This window comes from Pseudonaja textilis, chromosome Z (assembly GCF_049901715.1).
Source record: "Pseudonaja textilis isolate UNSWEBS1 chromosome Z, rPseTex1.2, whole genome shotgun sequence".
Classification (NCBI taxonomy): Eukaryota; Metazoa; Chordata; class Lepidosauria; order Squamata; family Elapidae; genus Pseudonaja; species Pseudonaja textilis.
The window spans coordinates 42,336,110-42,363,306 of NC_142008.1; the positions used below are offsets into that span (position 1 = coordinate 42,336,110).

The 27,197-nt window shown below is 31.6% G+C and overlaps 1 protein-coding gene across 12 annotated transcripts in view; it reads right to left on the reverse strand.

Moving 5' to 3' along the window:
* The window catches only part of SATB1 (SATB homeobox 1), a 107,191-nt gene that overhangs the window by 26,747 nt on the left and 53,247 nt on the right, over nt 1-27,197 (reverse strand). For all 12 annotated transcript variants that reach the window (XM_087916610.1, XM_026708137.2, XM_087916605.1 and 9 more), the window contains 4 exons: nt 26,796-26,907; nt 20,671-21,119; nt 11,909-12,121; nt 7,414-7,569 (listed from right to left, as the gene is read on the reverse strand). In XM_087916610.1, coding sequence (XP_087772736.1) covers nt 7,414-7,569; nt 11,909-12,121; nt 20,671-21,119; nt 26,796-26,907 — 930 coding nt within the window. The remainder of the gene's footprint in view (nt 1-7,413; nt 7,570-11,908; nt 12,122-20,670; nt 21,120-26,795; nt 26,908-27,197) is intronic.

Below are 27,197 nucleotides of genomic sequence, written 5' to 3' on the forward strand. Positions count from 1 at the left end.
TTTTTTGTGACTGATTTAGCATAACAGAAACAGGAAATATAAAAATATCATCTCCTTTACTATACCACAGCTCTTTCTGACCAGGCAACAAACCATTTGTTTCAAATCAACTCACTGAGCATGCTCTACCTTGCTAACAGAATATGCCAGGCTCTGTCACAGATGGCAAGCTATGACAGTTGCCATCCATAGCGTTGATACTCAACAGTTCAGCACAAGATCAGTGACATTCTGTCTCATTAGAGCCACACTAATTATCACAGCTAGTTTCAGGGGAAACCATGTGTTGCAATGGTCAATTTGAAGGAGTCTGTGCATCAACAAACTGGTAATAAGGATCAGACACCTTATTATATGACAGCATGCAGCCTATGATCTGATTTTCTGAAACAAAGGTACTGAAGCAACACTGCAGCCTGAGGAGTTACAGAACTCCTATGTACATCATTGTGAATTTCTGTGAGCTTATTTTACTATGAAGTAATGTAAGACAGAGCTAGAAGGAAGGCATAATAAATATCTTAATGAATGAAGCATCTTGTATTCTATTAATATTGCTTCACTATATTTAAGATATATATATATATATATATATATATATATATATAAATAAAGGTGAAAGGATATGTTTCCTTAATAGAAAAAAATAAAATAAAAAGTAATGTTTCAGACCAAAGACCTATTCAGGTCAGAATTTTATTTCCAGAATTACCAAACATTACATATTATGGTTTAATCTTTCTCTCTCTCTTTTTCCAGGGGAGTTTCTTTTTTAATTTGCAGTTTGTTTTAATATCATGGAATTGCTGAGAGACTGGACTTATGAAAAAACCTTTATGCTGCTCCACAGTAAAAGGATGATGGCTCAGCAGTTAAAGACACTGGTTTGTGAGTTGAATGACAGCCTGAGTTTGAGTCCCAAGTACCATGCAATGAGGTGAGCTCCTGTTACTTTTCCCAGCTCTTGATAACCAAGCAGTTTGAAAGCATTAGTAGATAAATAGGCACAATGCTTCAGTGGGAAAGGTTACTGCATTCTGTAGTTTCATGCTGGCCACACAATGACGGAAACATCTCTCAGAATGCACTCCCTTGGCTGAGAATCAGGGATAAGCACCGCTCTCTTGAGTTGATCAAATTTTTAAACTGCTCTATCAAAGAAAGTATATGTATTCATCTGACTATTCAGACTATGTTCTTACTCTTATGTCAAAAAGGCAGAAGATCAATTTCCTATTAGGTAGTTAATATATCTTAATTAATCCTGTTAGCCCAGCTGACCAGGGAATCACACTGTTTATGTTATTTTACTTTGGAGTACTAAGAGTGGAGTGAAATATTCTTGTACTGTTAATAGTTTTAATATCAATAATGATCTATTTTCTCTATTATTACATTAATCATTGAAGTTATTAGCATTATAGCAAGTAAGGCTAATGGGCCTAGGGGAAAAAACTATTAAGCACTTTGGGACCACATACTTAGCTTTTTATTTCTATCACAATATGCTCAAAGCAAGAAGAAATTTAAATCTAAATATCTCAAAATTACATTCAACCCTGAATATTGAAACATGAATTATGAACTGAAAACCCTGAAGTGGGAGTATGATCAGAAAAAATGTTAGCATGAAAATGTACATTCCATTTTGATGTATAGAATCATTGGTAGGAATCAAGAAAAGAAATGTGTAAGAATATACTTTCTCTTTCTCTCTCTTAAGAATATGTATAACTTTTTGAATTAGGAGAAAAAAGGTAGAAAAATAAATCAGGACAATTACATTCTCCAACAATTACATAAGGAGGGTAAATGTTTGAAAAAGGCTATTTAACCATATTTTTACAAAGAAGCTCTATATAAAGAAAAAATATTTAATGTTTCTAATGAAGTCACAATTTAAAACACTCATGTACCAACTAAGTATTGTATATACAATGTAAGTCTTCATTGAATTACACTTTCTATTCTAATAAAATATTTGTAACTCAGGGTTGAACTATGATGTACTCAGAGAGTACTCTGAGCTGGGTGGTTATCTTGCAGATGTTTCATTACCAAAGTAGTTAACATCATCAATAACTGCACTGATTATGTTACCTAGTTTGGTAATGAAATAGCAATAGCACTTAGACTTACATACCGCTTCATGGTGCTTTCAAATTCAAGCACGATTTGAATGAAAATCACTAAGCTCGTATTGCACCAAGGATCCCACAAACACAAGACACAAAGAAAAGTGGCAATAAAATATCAATATTGTATGCTGTGTTGTTTTTAACATTTACCAAAAAAATCTGGAGCTAAATATGATAATACTGTAATAAACAATTTTCTATAAGGTGCATATACATTTTCATCTGTTTGAAACCATGATGAAGTCACAATGTCTTCTTGAAAATTACAAAAATTGTATTATTTGTATCAGTCCTTTTCTCTTATAGCTATCTCTGTGTACAAAATCCTGGAACTCAATGTAATATTTACAGGTATCAAAAGAATTGTCAATACATTCTTAGGGTCTTCTAAACATTCACTTCATTTTTTTATATATTTTTCTTTTAATTAAAAAAAAATACTAAGAAATTAGAATGCTGCAAGCAAAAGACCAGCGTTTAGCAATATACAGTTTATAAAAACTGGGATATATACAGATCCCAAGAGCAATATCTAAATGGATGGCTCTAGTCCAGCTCACGAAAAAAAACCCAAAATAAAACAGGGGTATAAGAAAAAGACAGTTCAATTGTTATGTGATAATGAGATTAGGTCGGCCATATTTCTACTCTGAATCAGCAAGGGGGAAAAGTACAAAAAAGCTCTTCACTTCCAAAATTTGAAATTTTTATAATTTTAACTGCTTACAATAAAGTAGAAATAAACAATAGAAATGTTCTTTTGTGCTTATTTCTTAAAATTCCCTTAGATTAAAGGAATGAAAAATTGTTTAAAATGATGGTTTTGAATATAGATTTAATTGTAGGATGTTATATCAAACTAATAGGTATATAACAAAGTTATGCCAGATAATCTATTTTTTTTTTTACAATTATCTAATGCGATAGGCCAAGATGAATAGTTCATCATGGAAATTTAAAGGTATCATCAACATTCATACCAGGTTTTTATACATACACACATACACACATACATTCATAGATTTTCACGTGTACAGGTATTCAGGTTTTAGCATGTTCGGGTCTTTTCCTGTGTAAGATTGAGAGCATCTTGGCAACGTTTTGATGAGGTCCCATTTGCCATCTTCAGGCTGGTGCTTTCGGCTTCATGCTTATGTATATATACATATGTATTATGTATTATATACATATACATATACAGACAGACAGACACATACACACACACACACACACACACACACACACATATATATACACACTTTTGTGTTTGTATTTATATGAGTTATGCTGCACAAATGATCAATAATAGCTTTTGTTAATGAAACCATTGATAAAATACAAGTAAGTTGCTATACTACACTTGCCTAAACTTGTTTTATGTCTTCTAATTCTATTTAGCATCCATTAGTGCCCAATACTGGAGAGAAGAAAAAGTTTTGCAAATAAGAAACTTCCATACCACAATATATATGGCAAGGCATTGTGAATGCTTGAAGTAGTCATCATAAAATGGCAAAACATATTTTATATGGGCATATGAATAAAAAAAAACAAAGTTTTAAGTGCTGTCTATGAACAAAAGTATTATTTGGTGCTGGAAACTCAAATGAAATAAAATATTTTTTCTTTTTCTTAGAAAGAAACTTTTTTTCATAAAAACAATTTTGTATAAAAAAAATTAACCTGATCCCTGGGGAAAGTTAAAGGCAGTTTACAGTAGATTAAAAGCAAATAAATATAAATCCAACAACATTCAAAAATATAAATCTTAAAATTATAGACAGCTGAAAGGCTATTATGTAAATGGATATCCACATAACATAGATTATATGCAGTATCTCTAAATTATAAATCAAAGGTAATGATTCCTATGAAAAATACAATTTTAACTTGAGGCAACAGGTTGTTTTTAAATAGCTTTTTACTAAAAATGATTATGGCTTTGGTCTAAATGTTCTTAAATATTATTTTTAAAATGAATATTTACACTATGTTATCAGGCAGTAATGAATGGAGAGCTGTTTATTTAAGTTGCCCCTTTAAGGGGGATTTTTAGTGCTATAATTTTCTTTTAAATAATTTTAAAAAATCAACTAACAGAAGAAGCCTTGAATTTGTTATCTTGAGTTATTTATAAAAATAATAAAGGAAATAAAAATTTATTAAATAGATAATAAATAAAAGACTTCCAATATATAAAATTAATATGAAATCCAACATGTGACTGCAGATGGAATTCATGGAAAACAAAATCTTAGTATCAGTACCACCAAATATAGTATACAATTTAGTGACTAATAAATTGTAGTAAAGCAAAAAATATTAAGGACAGGTAATATGAAGAGATGCTGACAACAAATATTTCTTCTTAATGCACACTGTATAAGCTTCTTTTGAAAGTAGAAATATCAAAAAAGCAAACAGGTTTGAAGTCATGGTTAACATTCTATCATAATTAGAAACATTTCAAGAGCCCTGTAATTTCCAATCAAAATTACAGTAATTTCCAATACACAAGCCATGATTCATGACAGAATTTTACATTCCACAAGAGATTGTAGTGGTCTGATGTATGACACAGTGAGTGCAACGCTAACAGAAACAATTCAGTTTAATGTTTAAACAGCACTTGGTGTTTAGAATCCTACAATAAAAGAAACATATTATTGCAGAAATTATCACTTTGACAGTGATTGAAGGGTAGGCAGGCATGTGGCCTGTAAAGCTGTAATTTTTTACAGTCCACAGCTTGAGTTTAATCATTTTGATGTAACATTTCCAAAATATCCTTTTAAATATTCCTTACAGCATATAACTTTAAAAAGAAACATCTTTTTTATATAATGAAAGATGGAGCAATTTCCAAATGCAAACATTTCCAAACATACAGCTTAAATAATAAAGCAAACTGCATAACAGAATTTAAAGTCTACCATGTATAAGGGTGACATTAGTCAATTTAAACAGGATTGAAAAAGTGTTTCCTTTTTAGACAAAAAGTAGAAACCTTATTGACCTTTTAGGTCAACTTTGCAATTTGATACCCAATTTCTTAATATTTCCAGAATAATTTAAATATACAAATATATTCCAAGAACAACGATCAGCTAACAAAATTAAGTCAAAACTTACAATTCATATATTTTAATACTGCATTCTTATTCAGAGATGTAAACACATTAAGTTACTCCAGGACTCTGAGAAGATACTCTCATTGGTGAAATTGGTGAAATTTATCAAATTTATTTATTTTAAATTTTAAAAATTGTTGTTAGTGTCACTTTTTTTCTAATTTACCAATTAACCAAACTTACTTGAAATTGATGTTTACTGTAAAATAAATCATTCCGTATTCATGGGATATACTCTATCATATCCTTTATTATATTGATACAAAGTATTCAGATCAAAGCTTAAGTTTAGACTGTCTAATCATATACTGCAGGTTTAGCTGAATATTCCATAAAATAAAGACAATTACAAATTCAAGAATAGGAAAAATATCTTAGTTATATAAAAGCAACATTGTGCTTGCTTGTTGCTGAAGGTGCATTAAAGTTTGTGCATAGGGAAAAGAAATCCATCAAAGATACAAAGTTAATCATTAAATCTGATCAAATCAGAATCTATTGTTAGTAGTCAGCAACTACTGTCACAGTATGTTCAAACAATATGAATAAATGCACTCCTCTACATTCAATCTTCGATTGCCTTCATTTCTGGCATACTAAACTCAAGCCACAAATTATTCAATCTGAACTGGGAACTATCAGGACTTAATGTTGAGTAAATGAGAGTACAATTTAAGGGTGACACCTATGTATTAGATTTCAAATCACATATTCTTAATTATAAAATCTATGCCAATGTTTAGTTTTTAAAACAAGTAACATTTTATTTATATATAATATATGATTATTTCATTGTAACTTACTACTAAATATGTTGTCTGTGGTTTATAGATGAGGGAATTTGAAACAGATGAAAAGAACTATTGTATGTTAGAGTGGTATATTGGAATAGGGAAATCCAGTTAAATCTTCAGCCCTATTGTTGAGCCAGTTAGTTGAACATAATTTGTTAAATATTGGACAGAAATTTTTTTGATGAAATGAATGCATGGATATGCTGACTTGAACTCTTAAAGAAATACAAGCTTTTAAGGATTCAGAAAAAATATTTCAGACATCAGAGTAGAATCTTGTGATTACAAAATATATCTCTGGATTGCCTGATTTTAGCTTTAATGATAATTTTTTTTTAACTGAATACATTTTTTCTCATTTGTTTCTCATGGAATCCCATCTTATGGAATCTCGTGGAAACCCAGGATTCCATGAAACAGTTTGAAAGCTCATTTCTATACCAAACATATAATTTCTCAGGATCATGCTTAGAATTCAGAAAAGACACAGAAGTTGTTGCTGACAAGTTGCTCCTTGAGTGTCACCATGTGCACTGAAGTGCTGCGGTTCTGTTGGTTTATGTTAGAAACAGTTTGGAAGCACCACTTTTTTCTTATAACAAAAATATTTTTTTGCCTGAGTTATATGTGTCATTCATCAAAATATTCTTGAATATATCCTCTAAATATTTATTTAGTTTATTGAAGTATTTCCCCATTGGGACCTCCATAACAGCAGGTTATGAATCAAGTCATAAAGTATGAAACACTAGCTGGAATCCACTTACAATAAAGCAATCCTTAAAGAAGTTCAAAATTCCCAAGTTTTACATTAAATTTATTTACATTCATTTCTTTATACAAATATTCTCTACCTAAAAACTCTCCACTCCCCATTATGTTTCCTCATCTTTGGGTTTCCTTCTCTTAAATCTGGACTCCTATTTTCCATATGATTCAGAAATCTCTATGCATATATGGGACTAACTACTAAACTTTCTAGTCTTAAGTAAAAAGAAGACTAGGTTGGGGAAATGGAACAGAAAGGATTGCAGGATATCCAGATTTGCACCTATAAAGAATGGTAATATTATACTGAATGGATTAAGAGATTACAATTTGAATAGTACATGACTGGTCAACATATTTTCATCATACTGTCAATAAATATGTCATATTTTATAATGCATCAGAAAAAATATAGACAACTAAAAACATCTTGACCTACACTTTAGAGAAGCCACTTAATTTTTTATTGTGTTTAATTATACTTAACATTTAAAGGATTTTATTCAGACATTCATCCAACTAAACTGAACAACAAAGAAGCAAGAATAGCAAAATTAATTCACAGTTGACCACAAGACTTACCTGGCTTTTTGTCGCTGCAACTTTTGCAAATAATGCTTGAGATACTTTAGCTCTTTTCATTTCCTGTTGGATCTCATCATAAATGGAAGCATTAATGTTCATGGTATTATTTTCAGGTTTTCCATTTCTTTCTGTTGAAACAGCAGTTGTTTTTACCTAGAAATATGATATATCATTATTCAACAGATAAAAAAGATGCCCAGTTAAAGCACTATGATTCTCAGCACACACTAGAGTTTAAGTGCTCTTAATTAGAAATAAGTTCCACTGAAATCAAGAGGATTTATTCTGAAACTCAATTATAATAATAAGGTGAAATAATTATATATTTCCTATAACAAGATACTGCTAAATTTTTAAACAGCACGGCTAGAGACACAAGTAGAGCTTTAAATGAATTTCCCTATTTCATTTTCAAAAAGAGAGGTCCTCTGAAGATGAAAGTTGCCTTAGTTATCAGACATCCTTTTATTTTGTGTTGTACCCCAAAACAGGAATGCACTCATGGAAATCCTCTTTGGCTGCCATGTTAACATATAGACAGAATAAGCAAAGATTCCTCTCTTTTGTCACACTTCTGCTATTCGTTTTAGGGTTTTTTAACTTTTTAATTTTTTTAAAATATCTTTCTAAGTAGATTCTGGTAGAAATTACCAAATAAAATGCATTTAAGTGGTTTCTTCTTCCCTTCAGTGTTAAGGATAAATATTTTATATTAAATGAAATAAACAAATGTGTGTAAATAAATACATATATTTTGAAAACTTAATAAATGCCTGCACATTTCCCCAATTTTATTTGTAAAAATTTTTCCTAAAGAAGATGGAGGAATATTTACTGGTATTTTTATCAGATAATCTCTCAAAACATTCAGACTTTATAGGCAATTTCAAGGAAAGGTAAATTCAACACTGCTTAAAAGTTTGTGAACCCATCTGAGCTTTCAAGGTTTCTTCATAACTATGGCCTAAAACCTAAATCTGTTCTCCACTAAAGTCCTAAAGTTATATAATCAAAACCGAGTTAAACAAGTAAGTCAATAATATTATATTTGTTCATCAAATATATTTATTCAGGCATAAGATCCATGGCTACGGTATATATTTGCGTGATCAAGTATGTAAATCTGTCAGATTATCAATTAATTTGATGGGGAAAGTTGACTCAAATGTTTCAATCAATGGGATAATAATCAGGTACAAGTATGAGAGATTCTTTTTATTTTAAGAAGAGAATTCTAGGTATTCATTATGAATGTCTAAACTTTACAATGCAAATTTGTGGGGGTGTTTTATGGTTCAATCAAAGCTGACTTCTGAAAACATTTAAGAAAAGTTGTTGATGCTCACCATGCTGGAAAACATTACAAACTATTTCTGAAGACTCTACTAGCCCATTGTTAGACAATAGAGTCCATTCATCACCATTGTTACCCAGGAGTGGTTAACCAACAAAGATCATATCAAGTGCAAAATATGTAATACTCTAGGAGGCCTCAGGGGATCCAGGGACAATATCTAAGGAACCAAAAGCTTCTTTTGCTTTAGTGAATGTCCATGACACCATCATCAGGGAAACACTAAACAATAATGGTTGTATGACAAAGTCAGACACAGTTCCATCTGATTCTAGGGCACAGTACCCATCTTCACTTTTTGGCCCAGTGTTGTCCAAAGACATACTCCATGGCCCGCATGGCTATATGCCAATGGTGCATGGAACCTTCCCACCGAAGTAGTGCCTATTGATTTAATCTCATTTGCATATTTTCAAAATGTTAGGTGGGCGGGAGGAGCAGGGCCAGGAATGGGAGGTCACCCCATTGCATGGCGCTCAGATTCTGAACTCAGGCTGTCAGCTTTCCAGCTAACAAGCTCAGTATATATAACTGTTGAGCCATCATGCCACCTACCCTTTGCAACATTAGAGAACATATTTTCGAAATGTACTAAAGTAACATAGGTTATATCTAACAAACCATAAAAGACATATATGTACATATGAATAATGAGCTCTTCTCCACTATTTATTAAATAAGTTCAACTTTTTACTTTAGTTTAAACTTGAAAAAAAAATGATGCCACCTGACAATTGCATTAAATTTAAATAGGTCACCCCACTGAAGCAGCATCACTATTTTTTCAGACTTATCTGAATAGCTGCAAATGAAAACTGCTTTAATGAAAAGTAGTGAAGAGTTGCACTAAAGCGAGGTCAAAATTCTGCTTCTAATTAACAGTTGAACCATATATAAGCCTAATAAACACATAAGTACCAATATTATTAAAAATTAATGAATAACAGTACTTTACGTGACAGTTATGTACCCACATATATTTTGATCACTTATACTTATTTTTAAACCTTTGATTGATTATAATAGAAGTGGCTTTGTTTAAAAGAATATTAATGAATAAAGTTTTATGCATCTTTATAAAAAAAAACATTTTACAAAACATTAGGAGACGGTTGATGTATGTTGATAAACCTTGTTTAAAAAAAACATTTTTTTCTCTCCCCAAAATTCTGTTTCTTGCTTAACAGAGTAACCCGAATATCTTTCCCTTCTTTCTTAACATTTTCTCCTGACCCATTAAGAATAGCATGGATGATTGGTTTGCTGTGCTCTAGTGAACACTATATTATATCCTGCTAATTAACCTTTCAAAGGCTATGGTTTTTTTTCATAATTTGTATTGAAAGCATCACTCATCATTTAGTGTATGATACTTATAAACCTAATCCTCCCAAAAAGTGAGGTTATAAAATTAAGATAACTAAAACAGAGTGTTAAAAGTTAGAAATGAAGATTGTGAAGAACAATATAAAATTGAAGAACAATTGATAAAATTAAAATCTTATTACTTTAATTAAGAAAAATTCTGGTGAAAGAGGAGTTTCCCAAGAATGGGCTCCAGCATGAGTTGAAAGCTCAGAAGACAAAACCTCTGGTCCCAGTGACTGATCCAGCTTGGATTGGGTGGGGGGTTGAACTAGATGTCCTATAAGGTTCCTTTCAACTCTGATATCTGTTATCTGTATCCTGCAATATAATCCTGGGGCACATATTTTTACCTCACTTGCAATGAGCAAAGTGTTCACTAACATTTGTATAAGCTTTTAGGCTCATCAGATGAAGCTATTTAAATATGTTTGAATTCTAGAAAATCTAGCACATTACACTTTTGATTGATTATAAAAATAGAAATAACATAGCCAAAACAGATAAAGGCTAAAACAATTAAATTACTACATATTAATAAACATAAATGTTCATATTTTTCTTAGGTATGAACACACATACACTCTTTTTAAATGCATTCTTTTAAATATTGTTTTAGTTTGGGAACAAAATTACTTTTAAATCCTTGTTTAGCTTTTAATCTTATACTGTGCATTTAAATTCATGAAGTATTTCATTTCAAGGAAAACAGACTACTTTTCAAGCCTGTTCTACAAATGCACAAGAGTTATAATAAGTGCACATACTTTCCAAATAGTTTTTTATTGGGACAAAGTTTACTACTCCATTATTACTGTGGCGCCTAGAAACACAGTTATATTTACATAGTAGTATTTCCATTAACTGCTCTCTCCATGGTGGTTTTTCTCAAGAAAGGAAGGCTCTATTTTATATTTTGCTATTCCAAATATGTCATTAAAAGATGACATAAAAAAGACAATAGTTTATATTTTTTCATATAAACCACAAAAGCACATTTTGATTGTTAAAGTTCAAAAAAACAAGTCAAAAGCTTAAAGGTATAGTAAGATGGTCTCCAAAGTTATTTTATCTTCTAAATAGGAAGGTCAGTTCTTAACTTTGTAACAAGAAATGTGCATCAAAAAGTCTCTTAGATATTTTAATACAATATTCTTTTAGCCAGATTTATAGAAAAATACTAAAGCAATTAGATTTATTAATTATGGTAAAATGGATGTTTTCCAGGTATTATAAGATATATCTGGCATAATATATACAATTTGGCATATTTTATTGAAACTACAGTTTATTTACTGTAAACTGTTCTGTCGAGCCTTAATCTCTTGTTCACATGCAACTGGGTTCATTAGGCATTTAATGATTAAACTAAAGTGTTGCCAGTTCTCCAACACAAGATACATATAGCATCACACTTAAACTAGCAGCATCAATACTCATTAAAATTAGTGTTTAAAATCTTGAAATGGAATGAGCTAAATTATTCAATTCAACCGACAATTTCTTTAAAATGTTTGCTGCAGTATGATATGTTTTTTTTTTAAAGGACACTATAGTAAACTATGCTGTTACACAGACAACAGTTCTGCTGTTGTTAAAATAATGAATTAAAATTCATTACATTATCTGTATGTAATACAAATATTATATCATCTGTGAAAAATATTGTGAAGCTTGCCTTAGTTACAAATATCTATATTTGGTATGTATGTATGTATGTATGCATGCATGCATGTCTGTATGAAAAGGTATGAAATATAGAAAATAGTTTACTTGTGAAGGTCGGTTGGGTGGTGTGCTTATAAGAGGTGTCGGGCCCATAGCAGAAGCTGCATTCAAGCTTCTTTCTCTTTCATCCTGGTATATTCGATCTCTTTCTGCTTCAGGCAGCTGCAAGAAATTCTGCATTGCCCGAAGGTTTACTAATAAAGATTGTGAAGCAGTCTTGGGGTCTTCTTCTTTTCGCAGGATTTCTGAGAGCAAGCCCTGCAGAATAAATATGTATATATTTATATACAAGTACACTCAAATGGCTATAGAGCAAAGTAAGAAAAAAAACAGTAATTCTGAATAGGAACTTATTACTGATAATTTCGGTAGCCCAGAAGAAAACCTGAGCTGTTTTCTTAATTTTATTAAGCATCTGTTTATGTACAAAACAAACCAACAGTGCTTAATTAGTCTCTGTTTACTGAATTTTTATTTAACATAAAAATTCATATTTGATATTTGTGTATATACTCATTTATTTATTTAAACATGAAAAATGGTAGAATAATATTATATAAGTTTCAACTCATAGTTGGTTCTCCTAGGAATTCTTTTTCTATTTACTTATGATTATCCAAACTTGAGGTTTATCACTTACAACTAACAATATTTTCCAACTGAAGCATTTCAGGAAAAAAAATTGCTAAGTTCAAATTCAATTGTTTCAGCAACAGTGGAATAAGTGTTTCAATTTTTAAATGTTAAGAGTTCAAGACATTTTGCACTTTACTACCAATAACTTCAGACAATCAAGGAAATAGCTTTTTAATATCCAACATACTTAAATTCTTTTTTAAGAAATACCTTCAAAAGCTTTATAATTATGGAATGCTGGAGTTATTTATATTTTACCCTGTAATAGTTAATTGCATCACAGAATCAAACTTACTTATTTTCAAAATTAAGACATACTTCATCTTTATATACTAAAGATCAATATTTTTGCCACTATTATAAACTCTTCGTCTGAGACAAATTGAATTAATCTTTTATTAAATGACAGAAGCTTTAAACAATATGCAAGTGTATAGTCTTTCTTATCTTTCATGTTCTATATTATATCTTTGTAAAAAAAACCAAGCAATTTTGATTTCTGCCACTTTCAGCCACCAAAGTCTGTAGCAATTATCATATGAACCATTGAAGTTGACTACTTAGTAAAGTAAAAGCAAAAATAAATATATTAATCTGAAAAGAATGACCCTCCCCAATAAATTATAATTTAAGATGGAAGAATAGGGTTTTATGGGTGGGGTTGGCCTTGTGGTTTACATGCAGTTTTGAGCATCCTAAGACTATATTATGCCATGAAAGTTTAATGAAAAATTTATTCTATTTGATACAAAAAAGGAAGTCCTTTGAAAATGAAAAGAGGATCTCTTTTCACTAATAAAATTCCAGGATTGATAAATCTAAGCATATGAGGAGCTTAACTTACCTTTTTTGCTTAAAAATTAAACCAAATTAACTAAACCAAATCAAAGATTGAATCTAACCTTCCCAACATTTTAAAATATTAATTAATTCTGTTGCTCATTATTGCCACCAGTCCTTCCATGTCCTAGAAAAATCAGCTTATCTTAGCTTATTTTAGAATTTAAAACTAAAATTAAACACACAACTCTAACTTACTTGCATCTTAACTAATGAATACAGACCGGCATTTCCCAAATGTTCATAAATGGATAAAGGATTGTATTTATTATGCATATTATTTTCTCAAAATAGTATTAAGTAGCATTAAGGCTTTCTTGGGGATTTAGTCTCACTGAGGTGAGTAGGTGTGTAGGTTTCTCCTTTAAGATTCACTACTTAGTGACCATTCAAAGTTAAAATGGCACTGAAACAAGTGACTTTCAGCTGGATTTAGTACTTGTAGCATTCCCATGGTCACCTGAATAAAATAAAACTTGCATGTATTTACTGTCATCCGGTTATGTGATTAATATCATATGACCTTCCCAATCAGCTTCCCATGAGCAAAGTAAATGGGGAAGTCAGATTTGCTTAACAATCACATGATTCACTTACAACTGCAGTGATTTGCTTAACAAATGTGGCAAAATGTGTGATTCACTTTTTAACTGCCTTGCTTAACAACAAAAAATTTCATCCCAACTGTGGACATAACTTGAGAACTATCTGTATACATTTCTGCTAACTCTTTATCTCCAAAATTATATGTTACAAATCTTTGGAAGCAGATTTGTAGGTTTGGAAGCATTGAATTTCACTAGTAGGAAATACTGTCCTTATTTTTTTCTCTTCTATATCCTTCTAGATATTTTATTGAACCACTGTTCAATTGTTTCCAAATAACATAGTTTGTTTCATGATTATACATCTTATTTTTTTATAAACCAAGCCAGATTCTTTATGTTCATTGTATATTTCAAAAATTTTAGACATAATCAGGTGGCACAGAAGTCAAAACTTTTATATTAATTTTGTCTATTTGTATTAAAATATCTATGCATAAGTCATATTTACATCTATCTTCAAAGAAAGTGTCCCTCTGTTCAGATAGTCAAATTGTAACTCGTACCTTAATTTATGTTATTATTCAATGTTTGTTCAGATTTATAATCATTTGTGTTTACCTGCTGCAATACCATTAGGTTTTTAAACCTAACTTATCCAAAAACATGATGTACTTGATGACTCTGAATACATGTTTGTAGGCTATATATCTGGCTCACACTAGTGAGAAATATATTTTCTGCATAAAAGCCCTTTCAAATCTATTTTCAGGCCAATACAATCTTAATGCAATTACCTTACTTTGATATTCTGCTGCTTATCTCCATGAATACCACACCTGAACACTATTTTTTTTTCATATTTTTGATTACAATTGCACTAATGTGTTTAGACTTTTGCCTTTGCATGAAATAAGAAAATATTTAATTTTATTTACTTATTTTCCCTTGCAGTTATTCATCATAACCACATTATAAAAAATAATTAAAATTTTTATAAATCTTCATAAATAGAGAAATGATTTTAAAAATATCAAGTAGTTCCAATGATAATTACAAATTCTTCAAAATGAGAGAACTAAAGCACAGGCTTTTTGGCTCCCAGTTTGTCTGATCGTTAAATATAATCACTATTTCAGAAAGATTTTTATCAGCTTCGTGGAATTTCAAAGGTCTCCAAAGAAAACTATGATCTGATGAAACTTTCTCTCACCCACAAATACCAATATGCTTAACATCACTGTATGCTATCTGCATTGCAGTGGATTGAAATCTCATATCCAGGTGGAACATTATTTTCAAACTCCACCCGCATATCTGGAGTCCTGCCAAGGAACATATAAGCAGACACATTTATCTTTGTCACTTATTAGCAAGAGGAGAGCTGTCATGATAGTGTAATAGCACCTTTTTACCTTTTATTCAAACAGTAATATGGGTAGTGAGTTTTTCTTAAATTACACTATGAAGAATTATATGAACACAGTAGCAATTTCTGTTATACTGAAGCAGGCAAATTTTCCTCTACCACATAATTTGCAGAACTCAAATTCAATAAAACATTACAAGATGGTCCATTACTGTTATCATTTTTTAATAATCCATCTTCATCCTTCATTTTACTGGAAAATAAACAGTGTACCAAATGTGAAATGAAAAAAAGAAAGAAGAAAAAAATGAACACCAAACTTGGTAACCTGGATAGGACTTTGCTGCAGTTTTTAATTCACTGCATTCATAATGGTCTTTTCCTCAAATAAGAAAAAGAAAAATATAACAAATGGGACAGACATTAAGAAACACAGGGAGTTAAATTCAATTATTGTCAAAAGTTTTGATTTAGTTTCATCTATCACTGATAATGTAATGTAAAAATATTTGTATTTTAGAATACACCTGCCTGAATATTACATCTAAAATCTCTAGTATAAATAGTAACACAGGTACCTGTCATTTAGCAACTGCCTGGTTAGTGACTGTCACAGTTACAATAGTGACGAAAAAGTAACTTTACATCACTGCATTCATGATCTTGCAGTTCTGTAAAGCAAAGTATAGCTGAAATATGATCATAAGCACAATCACAGTTTCATTTAGCAACTTCCTTACTTTAATTGTTATTGTCAAACAAAGATTACCCATATAACAATTTAAAAATTCAATATAACTTTGTGATATTGTTTGTATCAGCAAAAGAATCTGATTCTATCTCACTAATGATCACTCTAAGCAAGATGAGAGGCAAATAAATCTTATAAATAAATAAAATAAAAATGGAAACTGTTAATTTTAATTATAGGTAGTCCTCAACTTACAACCACTCGTTCAGTGAATGTTCAATGTTACAATAGCACTGCAAAAAGTGACTTGTGACTGTTTTTCACCCTTATAACCATTGCATGATCAAAATTGCATGACCATGATGATATGATCAACATTTGGACACTTGGCAACTGGCATGTATTAATGACAGTTGCAGTGTCCCGGGATCATGTGATCGCTTTTGGATTTTCTGACAAGCAGAATGAATGGGGAAGCCAGATTTACTTAAAAACTAATTTAACACCTGTAGTGATTCATTTTTTTTCTCTTTATTTATTGATTAGCCCTTGGGCCATATCAAAGTACAAAGTTTCAGAAACAAATTATTACTAAAATGTGATAAAAGCAATTTAAAATGGAATTGGATAAAATACAATTTGAAATGAAATAGGAATAAATACGATTTAAAATGAAATTGGAATAAAATACAGTCTAAAATGAAATTGGAATAGAATACAATAATTTAGGATATAGATAAAATATGATAAAATTATATTTCAGTGTCACCCCTGCAATCTGTCCCAATCAGTCCTGTATATGCAGATTTCAACTGAACCATTTTGCTTAAGTACCATGCTGTGTTAAATGTTATTTTCAGATCCTGGCCATGTTTGATTGCCAAATTGCCAAATTGTGTTCAACAATTTTCTGAATTTTATTCAGAACCTGTTTTGGTCGCAATCAGAAGCATTTGTGACCTGAGGTTCCACTGTATACTTTAATTAATGGGGCTAGGGACCCTGGGTAACTATGATTCTTTAGTATAAGCAGTAAATTTAAACAAGTTTTTGCTCTACGTATACTCCGTTGATGATGGCAAGCCCAAGATCCAGTCTTGGAAAAAGTTACACCTAAATATAAAAGATGTTAACCTGTTCAATTGGTTCACCTCTAATTGCCATCTGTGTCTCTGATGATGTTTTCCAAATACCATGATTTTTTTATTTCAATGATTCATTTAATAACTGTGTCAAGAAAGGTCATAAAACGGGGTAAAACTCACTTAACAACTATTTTGCTTAGCAACAGAAATTTTGGACTTAATTGTGCTCGTAAGTCCAAGACTGTATATTGTTAAAATCAAGCTGTGCAGTCTTCGTTTGTTAGTGATTTGTTTTACTAGCAAAATGGCTGCAATAATTATGGCTACAAGCCTATGCTTATTCATAAATAAATTAGTATCCAATGAAATCTTAAGATTATTAATTATACTTGCAAGCCTGTCAAATTGGTGGCCAGTGGGCTGAATGCTTTGTACATAGGCCACATCAACCCCGGCTCCACAAAGGCAAAAAACATGATACATCATAATACATCAAGTGAGGTGATTAAGTTTGACACCCGTGACTTAATGATTGATCTTACGATAAAATAGAAACACATACAATTTATCAGTGAAATAGATATTAAGCTCCCAGGAACAAAGTGAAAATAACTTTAGTTCGGGTCATAAACCCTCTAAGCTGAAACATCTCACATTTAATAAATAGTTTAGCAAAAATAAGTTTAATAAAAGTTTAGCAAATGAAATACAAAAATTATTCTAATACTGAAATAATCACATAATCAAGTGTAATCACAAATATTTCCAATGTATTCTTTCAGAATGTTTAGAATGATTGAAGAATCACATTCAATTTTTCAGTTTCAAGGCTTAAATTGCTGGACTTTTCTAATGAAATCTGAATTATAAAAATCAAGCAATTGTTTGTGTTTGTTTTATTTATTCAAGCAATTGTTTGTGTTTGTTTTATTTATTCATGAATCAAATTTAATAGCCACCCCGTCATCATAGGCAACTCTGGATGGTATACAATAATTAATAATAAAACACAGCAATTGCAAATATAAAATGTAGTAATAAATATCTTTAAAACCCAAAATATAATAAAAATAAAGAGAGAATTTAAAAATGACCTCCTCAACCATGGAACCATTTGTCCAAGTATCCAGTTCCATATTAGCCTGAGGCCTAATCACACAACCATATCTTGAGAGTCTTTTAGAAAATTAAAAATGATTGGGCCAATCTAATTTCAGATTAGTTTCCCCAGCCTTTAGATTCCCCACCTTCTTGAGATGGGGATGACCTCTTTAATATTATAGGAACAATGCCTCATTCAAAAAAGGAAGTAATCACTGCCATGACCTTTGGCAGTCTCCTTTAACAAGCTAGGAGGTCATGGATCTAAAGAGCAGGTGGCTATGTACACAGTTTTTGAGGACCCTGTCAACTTCCTAGATCAAAAAGTTCAAACCGTTCCCAGATAACTGGGCAAAACTCTTCTCTACACATTTTATTTGGATTGTGACAAGGTCAGAATATACCTGGGAATGAATCCAAGCCACTTTATCTGATATATACATGACAACTCCAACTATTGTCCTAAGAAGCTTGATTAATTTTATGAAGAAAAAAATCTGTTTAATTTGTGCAAGATAAAGGATGGAGGAGGTTCAAATAGCAATGATTATTTGGAGATTTTGAAACTTAGAAATGCTAGTAATGCAGTAGATTAAGAAATTATTTTGCAAGTATTCAACACACATCTGGCATTTTTGATTGTTAAAAAGATAGAGATATGACTCTGACTTTATTCATAATGAAGAATTGTTATACAATTAACAAATGTATAATAATTATATAAGGGATTACGGCCTCATTTCTTTACTAGACATTCATTCATTCATTCATTCATTCATTCATTCATTCATTCATTCATTCAATTTCTCAACTACCCATCTCCCTCAGAGAAGGATTTTTGTCTATATTTCTGAACAACTCAAAAGGTGTGAGTGAGAATGAATGATTAAATTTTATCTAGTTGGATAGTATATTAACTCACTGTTTCTAGACCTTAGGCGCAATTTACACTTATACAGTTATTATTTTTTAAAGTATTACATTTATTTAATAATTATTAAAGCAATATTTTAGCAGAATATTTTTCAAAGTGGTTTCTTTATATTATTGAATTTGCTCTTTTTTGGTTTTACAATACCAGGTATCATTTTAGAAATGAAATTGAGATTAAAAACATTGAAATAAAAGGATTGCATATAGTTTAGCCTCTGTGAAAAACCTCAGTTTGAAAGAGTCTGTGGAGCAGTATCTACACAAATAATAATATCATACAACTATAAAATATACAATTAGATTATAGTAGTGTAATTAAGTAATATGTAAAATTTGCTGTCACCAGAAGGACTTTTCAAAATATATTGGTAACATCTAATTTCAATTTTATGTCATTGATACCTGAATATATACATACCTTGATGCCTGGTATCCATTTATACTGTCTAATATTTCAAAAATAATTGAAGGATCAAACTTCAAAGCTTGGATTAATTACGTATCTACTTTGAGTCAGGGATGGGATCCGATTGGCATAACTACCGGTTCTGTTGCTCTGTGTTGCGTGCGCATGTGTGCGTGCGCGAGTCACACAACTGCAATTTACAACCTGCTGAGCTGTCCGGACAGCTAAGCAGCACTGCGTGCAAGTGTGCAGCAGTTGGAAAAGCCCCCTTTTCCTGCTTTTTCAACCACAGCTGTGTCGTGCAAAGCAGCTGCGGTTGAAAACGCAGGAAATAAAGGTCAGGTAAGACCCAGAGCGCGCGGGTGGGCCAAAACAGCGGCAAACATAGAAGCAGTTCTATGTCTGCTGCTCTTCAGAGCAACTGGTTCTACAGAAGCGGACAGAACCAGTAGAATCCCACCCCTGCTTTGAGTTACTTCCTTTCGTTATCCTTAAATTGTTTTATCTTCTGTTTGTGAAGGTATCCAAAAAATGATAGGACCTTATTGCAAGCTATGAAGTAACCTAATGATATTTGCTATTTAATTTTGCCTAATTCATTTGCTTGAGATAATTGCACAGTAATAGTTTGAAGTGTAATGCTTAGGGTTGAATGTTGCAATCTGCAGTATCTATGGTTGAATGTATTGATGCAATTGAAGAAACAGCCACAACTATTTCGTCCCACATATTCTTTTTCCAGAAATATGTGATTCACTTTCCTCAGCTGGTTAGCAAAGGAGCAATAGTTGCTGCTGTATAAGTAATATTAAATATATAGTTCAATATTTTAAGCTTGCAAATATTGCTTCTATATGTTTGAAGCATGTGCAAAATGTGATTAATTTAGAGAGGGTGAATTGAGCCAATAATGTGGATAAAAAGTTCTTAGTTACTGTAGCTTTATAATTATTCTAGATAAATAAATCCATACTTGCATCATTAAAAGGATGAATGTGCAAAGTTTAATAGTAGGGGAATAAAGGGCAACTATACCAAAAGATTTCCTCTTTCCCCAAATAATTGCCATTAAAAAAGAGAGATAAAGAAAAGAGAAAGATGAAAAAAGAGAGGAAAATTTGAAGTTTCTTAACCAAGTAAGGGTATTTGGGATCACAGACTAAACATATTAAGTTAACTATATCTATTTAAAAAGGCTAACCTGAGTTCTGTTAAATGCCACACGTGCAAAAACTGCCTGTGAGATTCCTGCTCGTTTCAATTCATCACGCACCCACTGGTAGATTTCGGAAGACACCTCTGTATTAGTTGAGATTTGTTGTTCCAACGGCTTGTTGATGGATCTGCTGACAGGAGGGGGATGGTTCAAGTACTGTTGATTTAAGGACTGTTGGGCTAGAAGTCTGTTCACTGCATACTGCTGGTTTAGCAACTGGGCCATTACCAATTGTTGGTTTACCAACTGAGGACTAATGGGAGTAAGTCCAGGGTGCATGTTTGGAAGTGGGGTCCGAACAGATGGTTGACTGTTATGAGAAAGCTGAACGGGGGATGGTGGCTGTTCAGAAGTGTTCCCTGGGACTGGCTGGTGACCAAAGTTGACATGGTTGGCACCTTGTTGTGATAGTTCAGAAAGGCTGTCCATTTCAGCTAAGAAGGAGAAAACAGAGTATAAATATTTGGTCCAAGGAAATAAATGAATATGAAAAAAACAATAGCTCTTATTCTCAGCATTCAACTTAAGTGATATTAATCAACTGATATGTAGGGATGTGCAAATCTTTTGTTTCTTCAATATCTTCTGTCTGAACACATATCTGGCTACAAACCTCCAGCTTCAGAGCAGATTCGTTGCACATTTAAGAATCAGATTCAGATGTAAGCAAAGGGCTTTTTCAAATGATTTCTCACAAGCTTTACATTATTTTCTCAGAAGATCCCAATATATAAGAATATTTTTATACATTTTGTTTCCAGATTTTTTATGTAAATATAAGTGATGGCTTAATTGGCTTACGTATGTATGTGTATATATATCTGTATATTTGTATATCTGTATATGTGTGTGTGTGTGTGTGTGTGTGTACATATTTATACATACACATACAAGTGGATATATATACATATACATATACATATACATACATATACATATATATATATATATATATATATATATATATATATATATTCTTACGTTTTCGCGGATACTTACATGTATGTTATTCAGCTTTGTTCGGGTATTTTCATCGTCATTGTAGTTGTGCTTTTAAAAGTTGTAACAATGTTTTGGCAGAATCTCATCTGCCATCATCAGGCTTCTGTATTGCCTCGTCAGACGAACACAATAAGAAGCCTGATGATGGCAGATGAGTTCTGCCGAAACATTGTTACAACTTTAAAAGCACAACTACAATGACGTGGGAAAATACCTGAACAAAGCTGAATAACATACATGTAAAGCACCGTGAAAAACTTAAGAAAATATATATATATATATATATATATATATATATATATATATATATATATATATATGTGTGTGTGTGTGTGTTTTCTTAAGTTTTACATGGTACTTACATTGTTTATTCGGGTTTTCTCCGCGTAAAATTGGAAGTATCTAGGCGATATTTCAATGAAGTCTCATTCCTCATCTTCAGGCTTGTGTCTTCGGCTTTGTGCTTCTTGGAGAGAAGCGGGAGAAAACCCGAATAACCAAAGATCCACATACAAATACCCAAGCGAAAACCTCAGAAAACAAATATATATATATATATATATATATATATATATATATATATATATATATCTGTTTGTATGTATGTGTATACACACACGCACATATATATACACACACAAGATACCAATTACAAGATATCACAAGGTATATTTTCACAAGATACCAATTATTTTTATTTTTTAAATTTATTTCATCTAATATATGTATATGTACATATACATTCACACACACACACACACACACACACACACAAATACCCAGGTAGTCCTTGACTTAGAATAATTCATTTAGTGACCATTCAAAGTTATGTCCCCAGTGAAAAAAGTGAAAAATGTCTGTTTTTCACACTTAATGACAGTTTCAGCATTCCCATGGCCACATGATTAAAATTCAGCTGCTTGGCAACTGATTCGTATATATGCCAATTGCAGTGTCCTATGATCACCTTTTGTGACCTTCTGACAAGCCAAGTCAATGGGGAAAACAGGTTCACTTGAGAACTGTGTTACTAAATCAACAAATGCAGTGATTGACTTATCAACCATGACAAGAAAAGTTAAAGCTTTCTTAACAATGTACTTGCTTAGCAACAGAAATTTTGGGCTCAACTGTGGTTGTAAGTTGAGGACTACCTTTATATATATATATATATATATATATATGTTTGATTAAAAGAACATAGGAATTTTTTCAATTTTTATCAGGATCTTGAAAAATATACTTAATATAATTATAACAAGACAATATTATATTTACCTGAAGGAAGGCAACCCTCAAAGCACTTTTCAGTAAGCATATTTGCAGATTGAGCAGGGAAGCAATTAATTTTCCCAATGGGCCACTGAGAAACTGAGACTGTTGTGGAGGGCCGCCACTACTCTCCCCCGCAGCCACCGCTCCCCAGCCGCCGTCACCGCAGACCTGACAGGGACAGTCAAAGGGCTGGATGTGGCCCGCAGGCCATAAAATGCCCAAGTCTGAGATACCGATTCTATTTAAAGAAGTAAATACTGTTGAAAAGGATAGAGAAGAACCAAAATTCCTATGGGTTATTTATGTTTATTATTATAATTTTGATTTATAAGACTACCACAAATAAAAAATCAATTGTAGCAGCACACAAATAAAACCATTCAATACCTAAAAATAATAAAATAACAAAAGGAACTTTATGTAGTAAGGAAAACACTTTTACAACTACATCAAACAATTGATATCAATTAGGCACAACGTACCTTAAAGTGGGGGAAAGGCAAGTTTTTAAGGATAATCTAAAATCTTGCAGGCAGGGAAATATTGTTCCAGACATCAGATATAGTATTAGGTAAGGTGCACTTTCTAAAATCCTAAAATCCATCCAAATATATTGTTTAATAGATGGAACATGAAAGTCAGAATTTATGGGGCTCACAGAAATGTATTTATTTATAGGCTATCTATATCACAGAAATGAAATAATGTGAGAGAGATATTCCTTCAGGTAGCTAAATTCTGCCCCAAAATGGTTTTATAGATTATAAAGAGATTAGAGCACTTTTAATATCATCAGAATCTCACTGGAAACTAATGTAGCAGAGGTGTCATATGGATGAACCAGCTGCAGTTTCTCTCTAGTCTTCAATGCAGCCTCTGCACACTGCAATAGTCCACACAAATTAAGTGACTAAAGCAAGAGTGACCAGGAGAAGGAACTCTGGATCTGAAAAAGTGTGCATTTGGTGCACTGCATCTTTACAAACATTTGCCTTCTAGAGAGGGCAAATTGGCTAGCTATGTTCCCAGTATTAGTTGAAGTGTTAAAAGTAATAAACAAAAAGCAAAAATGAATCCTAATCCATCCATTTTGTCCATGATTATCTAATACTCTGAAGCAACAAAACTGATGAAGCTGATTGCAGGTGGATGGTTGCCTTTAGAGACCATAACTTAAAAGAAAACAATTTATTCTTGTTACTTGTCCAGGAGCCTTTAATTTTTTTTTTTTTTATAATACAGTAGCTGAAAATGTTTATCTTTCTTAACAACAATACAGAAGCTGTTTTCCTTGCTTTGGGAAATATTTTACTTCTCAACCTAGAACAAATAAATACTTTTCATTGGAATGATTAAAAAAAATTCTTTTGAAAAATGAAGAAGTGAACTAGCATAGAACTGAAAATGAAGGCAGCATTCCTAAAATATTTTGGTCACGCATCAAACCATTTCTGTGTATGAATTCATAGATTAACCGTAGACATTTATCTATACAATTTAAAAAGTTATTTTTAAAATTATAATACACACATACACACACACACACATCATTTTTACTCTTGCAAGTTTCATAGTTATAGAAAGCATGATGTGGTATATGTTTGGGAGTAAAAATGCCTGTGAACATTAAGCTGTTACTGGATGTATCTTCAAAATCCAGTACTATCAGCCACTTTTGTTTATGTGAGAACTGAATTGCATTAGAGTTTTAATAATGGGTGTTTAATGCTTCAAAATTGGCTATTTACTGTATTATGTTTTGCAGGCATTTACTCATAGTCCCAGATCTGGTGAAGAAAAGCAGAAGAAATGATGCAGTCACTTAGAATTCTAAAAAGATTTCTAATGTTGCATTGTTCAGCTTCTTATTCAAAATGGTCTCCACAAAAATAAACAAACAAAAAAGTATCTTAAAGGAGTGCCATATGTCTGTTTGTCTGTCTGTCTTATATAGTATTGCTATAGGGGCTCTGGTGGTTAGGATACAGAGTTAGAAGACCATTGGGAATTCAACAGCTCGACAGTTCTAACCCAAGAGTGGAAGGCATGTGATATAATGAACTCCCATTAATTTGTCCCAGCTCCTGCTCATCTAGCAGTTTGAAAGCATGCAAATGCAGGTAGATAAATAGTATCACTTCAGTATGAAAATAATAGGAACACGATAGAAGCCCCCTTGGGTATACTCTGGGCAACAGTGGTATACCAGCAGTGGTATACCAGCTAATCCTTTCAGTGCCTTGGTAGGTGTTTCCGACATAAATGTAGTAGTATACAGTATTGCTCTTTAGCTACAATACACATGCGGAAAGACTAATTATATTTTCATACAGGCAAGCCATTACTTTATTTCTCAATCTTCAAATATAACATGCATAACTTCACCTGCAGTCTGTTCCATTTTCCTTCTTAGGCCAGTAGCTTTTCTGTTCTGTAATTTGTTACCTTCTGTACCTGTTGAATCTCTCTGGTGAAAATGCTGTCTAAATTTTCAAATGTTAAAATCGTATAATAAAAGAAACCCATTTTGCTAAGTTACTACCCAGGCCTTATCTAAGGAGATTAGAATTAGTAAGTCATGTAAGTTTTTCTGCCTTAAATTAAAATATTGTGGACTATTCATATTAGTAATTTGTATTAGTAATTTCACATAATTTCTTCTAATATTTGAATTAGATTACATTATATCTTCACCTATGATATTGCAGATGGAATTAAATAAGTCTCATGTTTTTACATCTCAGTTCAGAAAAACCAAAATCTTATGTGCAACTAACAATTGTGTCAGTGGAGGGATTCAATTTTTTTTACTATTGGTTCTGTGGGTATGGCTCGGTGGGTGTGGTAGGGGAAGGATACTGTAAAATCTCCAGTCAGAGGTGGTATTTGCTGATTCTTTGAACCATTCAAATTTTCCGCTACCAGTTCTCCAGAATTGGTCAGAACCTGCTGAATACCACCTCTGAATTGTGTGCAACATTTCTATCATAACTATCAAATATAGGCTAGTATGATATCTTCTACTGTGTGTATGTTTTTGTGTGTAAAGTTTCAAAAACAAAGCTTTTAAAATTTGAATGTGAAGATAGACTCAGTGCAAATTTTGTTATATTTATAGTGCATTCCCTGAAATAAATAAGACTTATGTAAATCAATGTTTTATCTAATTCAGGATATATCCAATCCCATGTACCGACAGTTGCAAATGGTTTAGTTTACTTTATAGAACTGTAATGACATGGAATTTTATACAAAGATCAGCAGAAAAATCTTATATGACTACCTTATTGCCAATACTATATCCTTTGCTGTCTGAGATAGACATGTAACAAACAAGGAAATAATATAATACTGATTTAGGACATATTGTAATACTTATTATAGATGATATACTTTTGAAAATATTTTCAATAACTATTGCAAATATTGCACAGTTATTACTAAAAAATGCTATGTAAGAGCCATGAGCTATATTCAATATGCAAAATATCTTTTCCAAACTATGGAAAGAATAGTACGTATTAGTGACCTGATTATAATTATGGCTGATTTTGAAAACTAAACATTTGTCTACCCATTCTTTCTTCCTTTCTTTCTTCCCTCTCTCTCTCCTTCCTTCCTTTTTTCTTTCTCTTTCTTTCTTTCTCTTTCTTTCTTTCTTTCTTTCTTTCTCTCATTATATTTGGCAAAATGTTATTAAATATTTGCTGTTTCAAACATCATTACCAGATCTATAAAAATTTAGTCCATTTATACTATCCAAACAAAGCTTAAAATGTATTCAATCACAAGCATGTAGACAATGCCACTTGAACTTTGATCGCTTTGCTTACCCATCATATCTTTTGCCTTCTTGAAATGTTTATACCATCTCCCAAATTCCTGACATTTTGCTGCTGAGACATTTGCATAGTAAGTGCTGTTCACAATGGAAGATATCATACTCTAAAAAAAGAAGAGAAAGAGCAATTATATTATTATAATGTTTAATAGAAGATATTTTAATTATTTGATTAGTAACATTCCTGGTTATAAGACAGTATACAATTTTATTTTGTTACAATTTAAACCATTTATTTTGGCAAATCTTATTGTATATTCAGCAGCCATTTCATTACATTTAAATATTGTTTTAACATCACATTTTGTTCCAGACAAATATATATAGAATATTAACTGCTATGCAAAAATATTAACTGCTATGCAAAAATATTACAAATTATGTAAAGTTTATG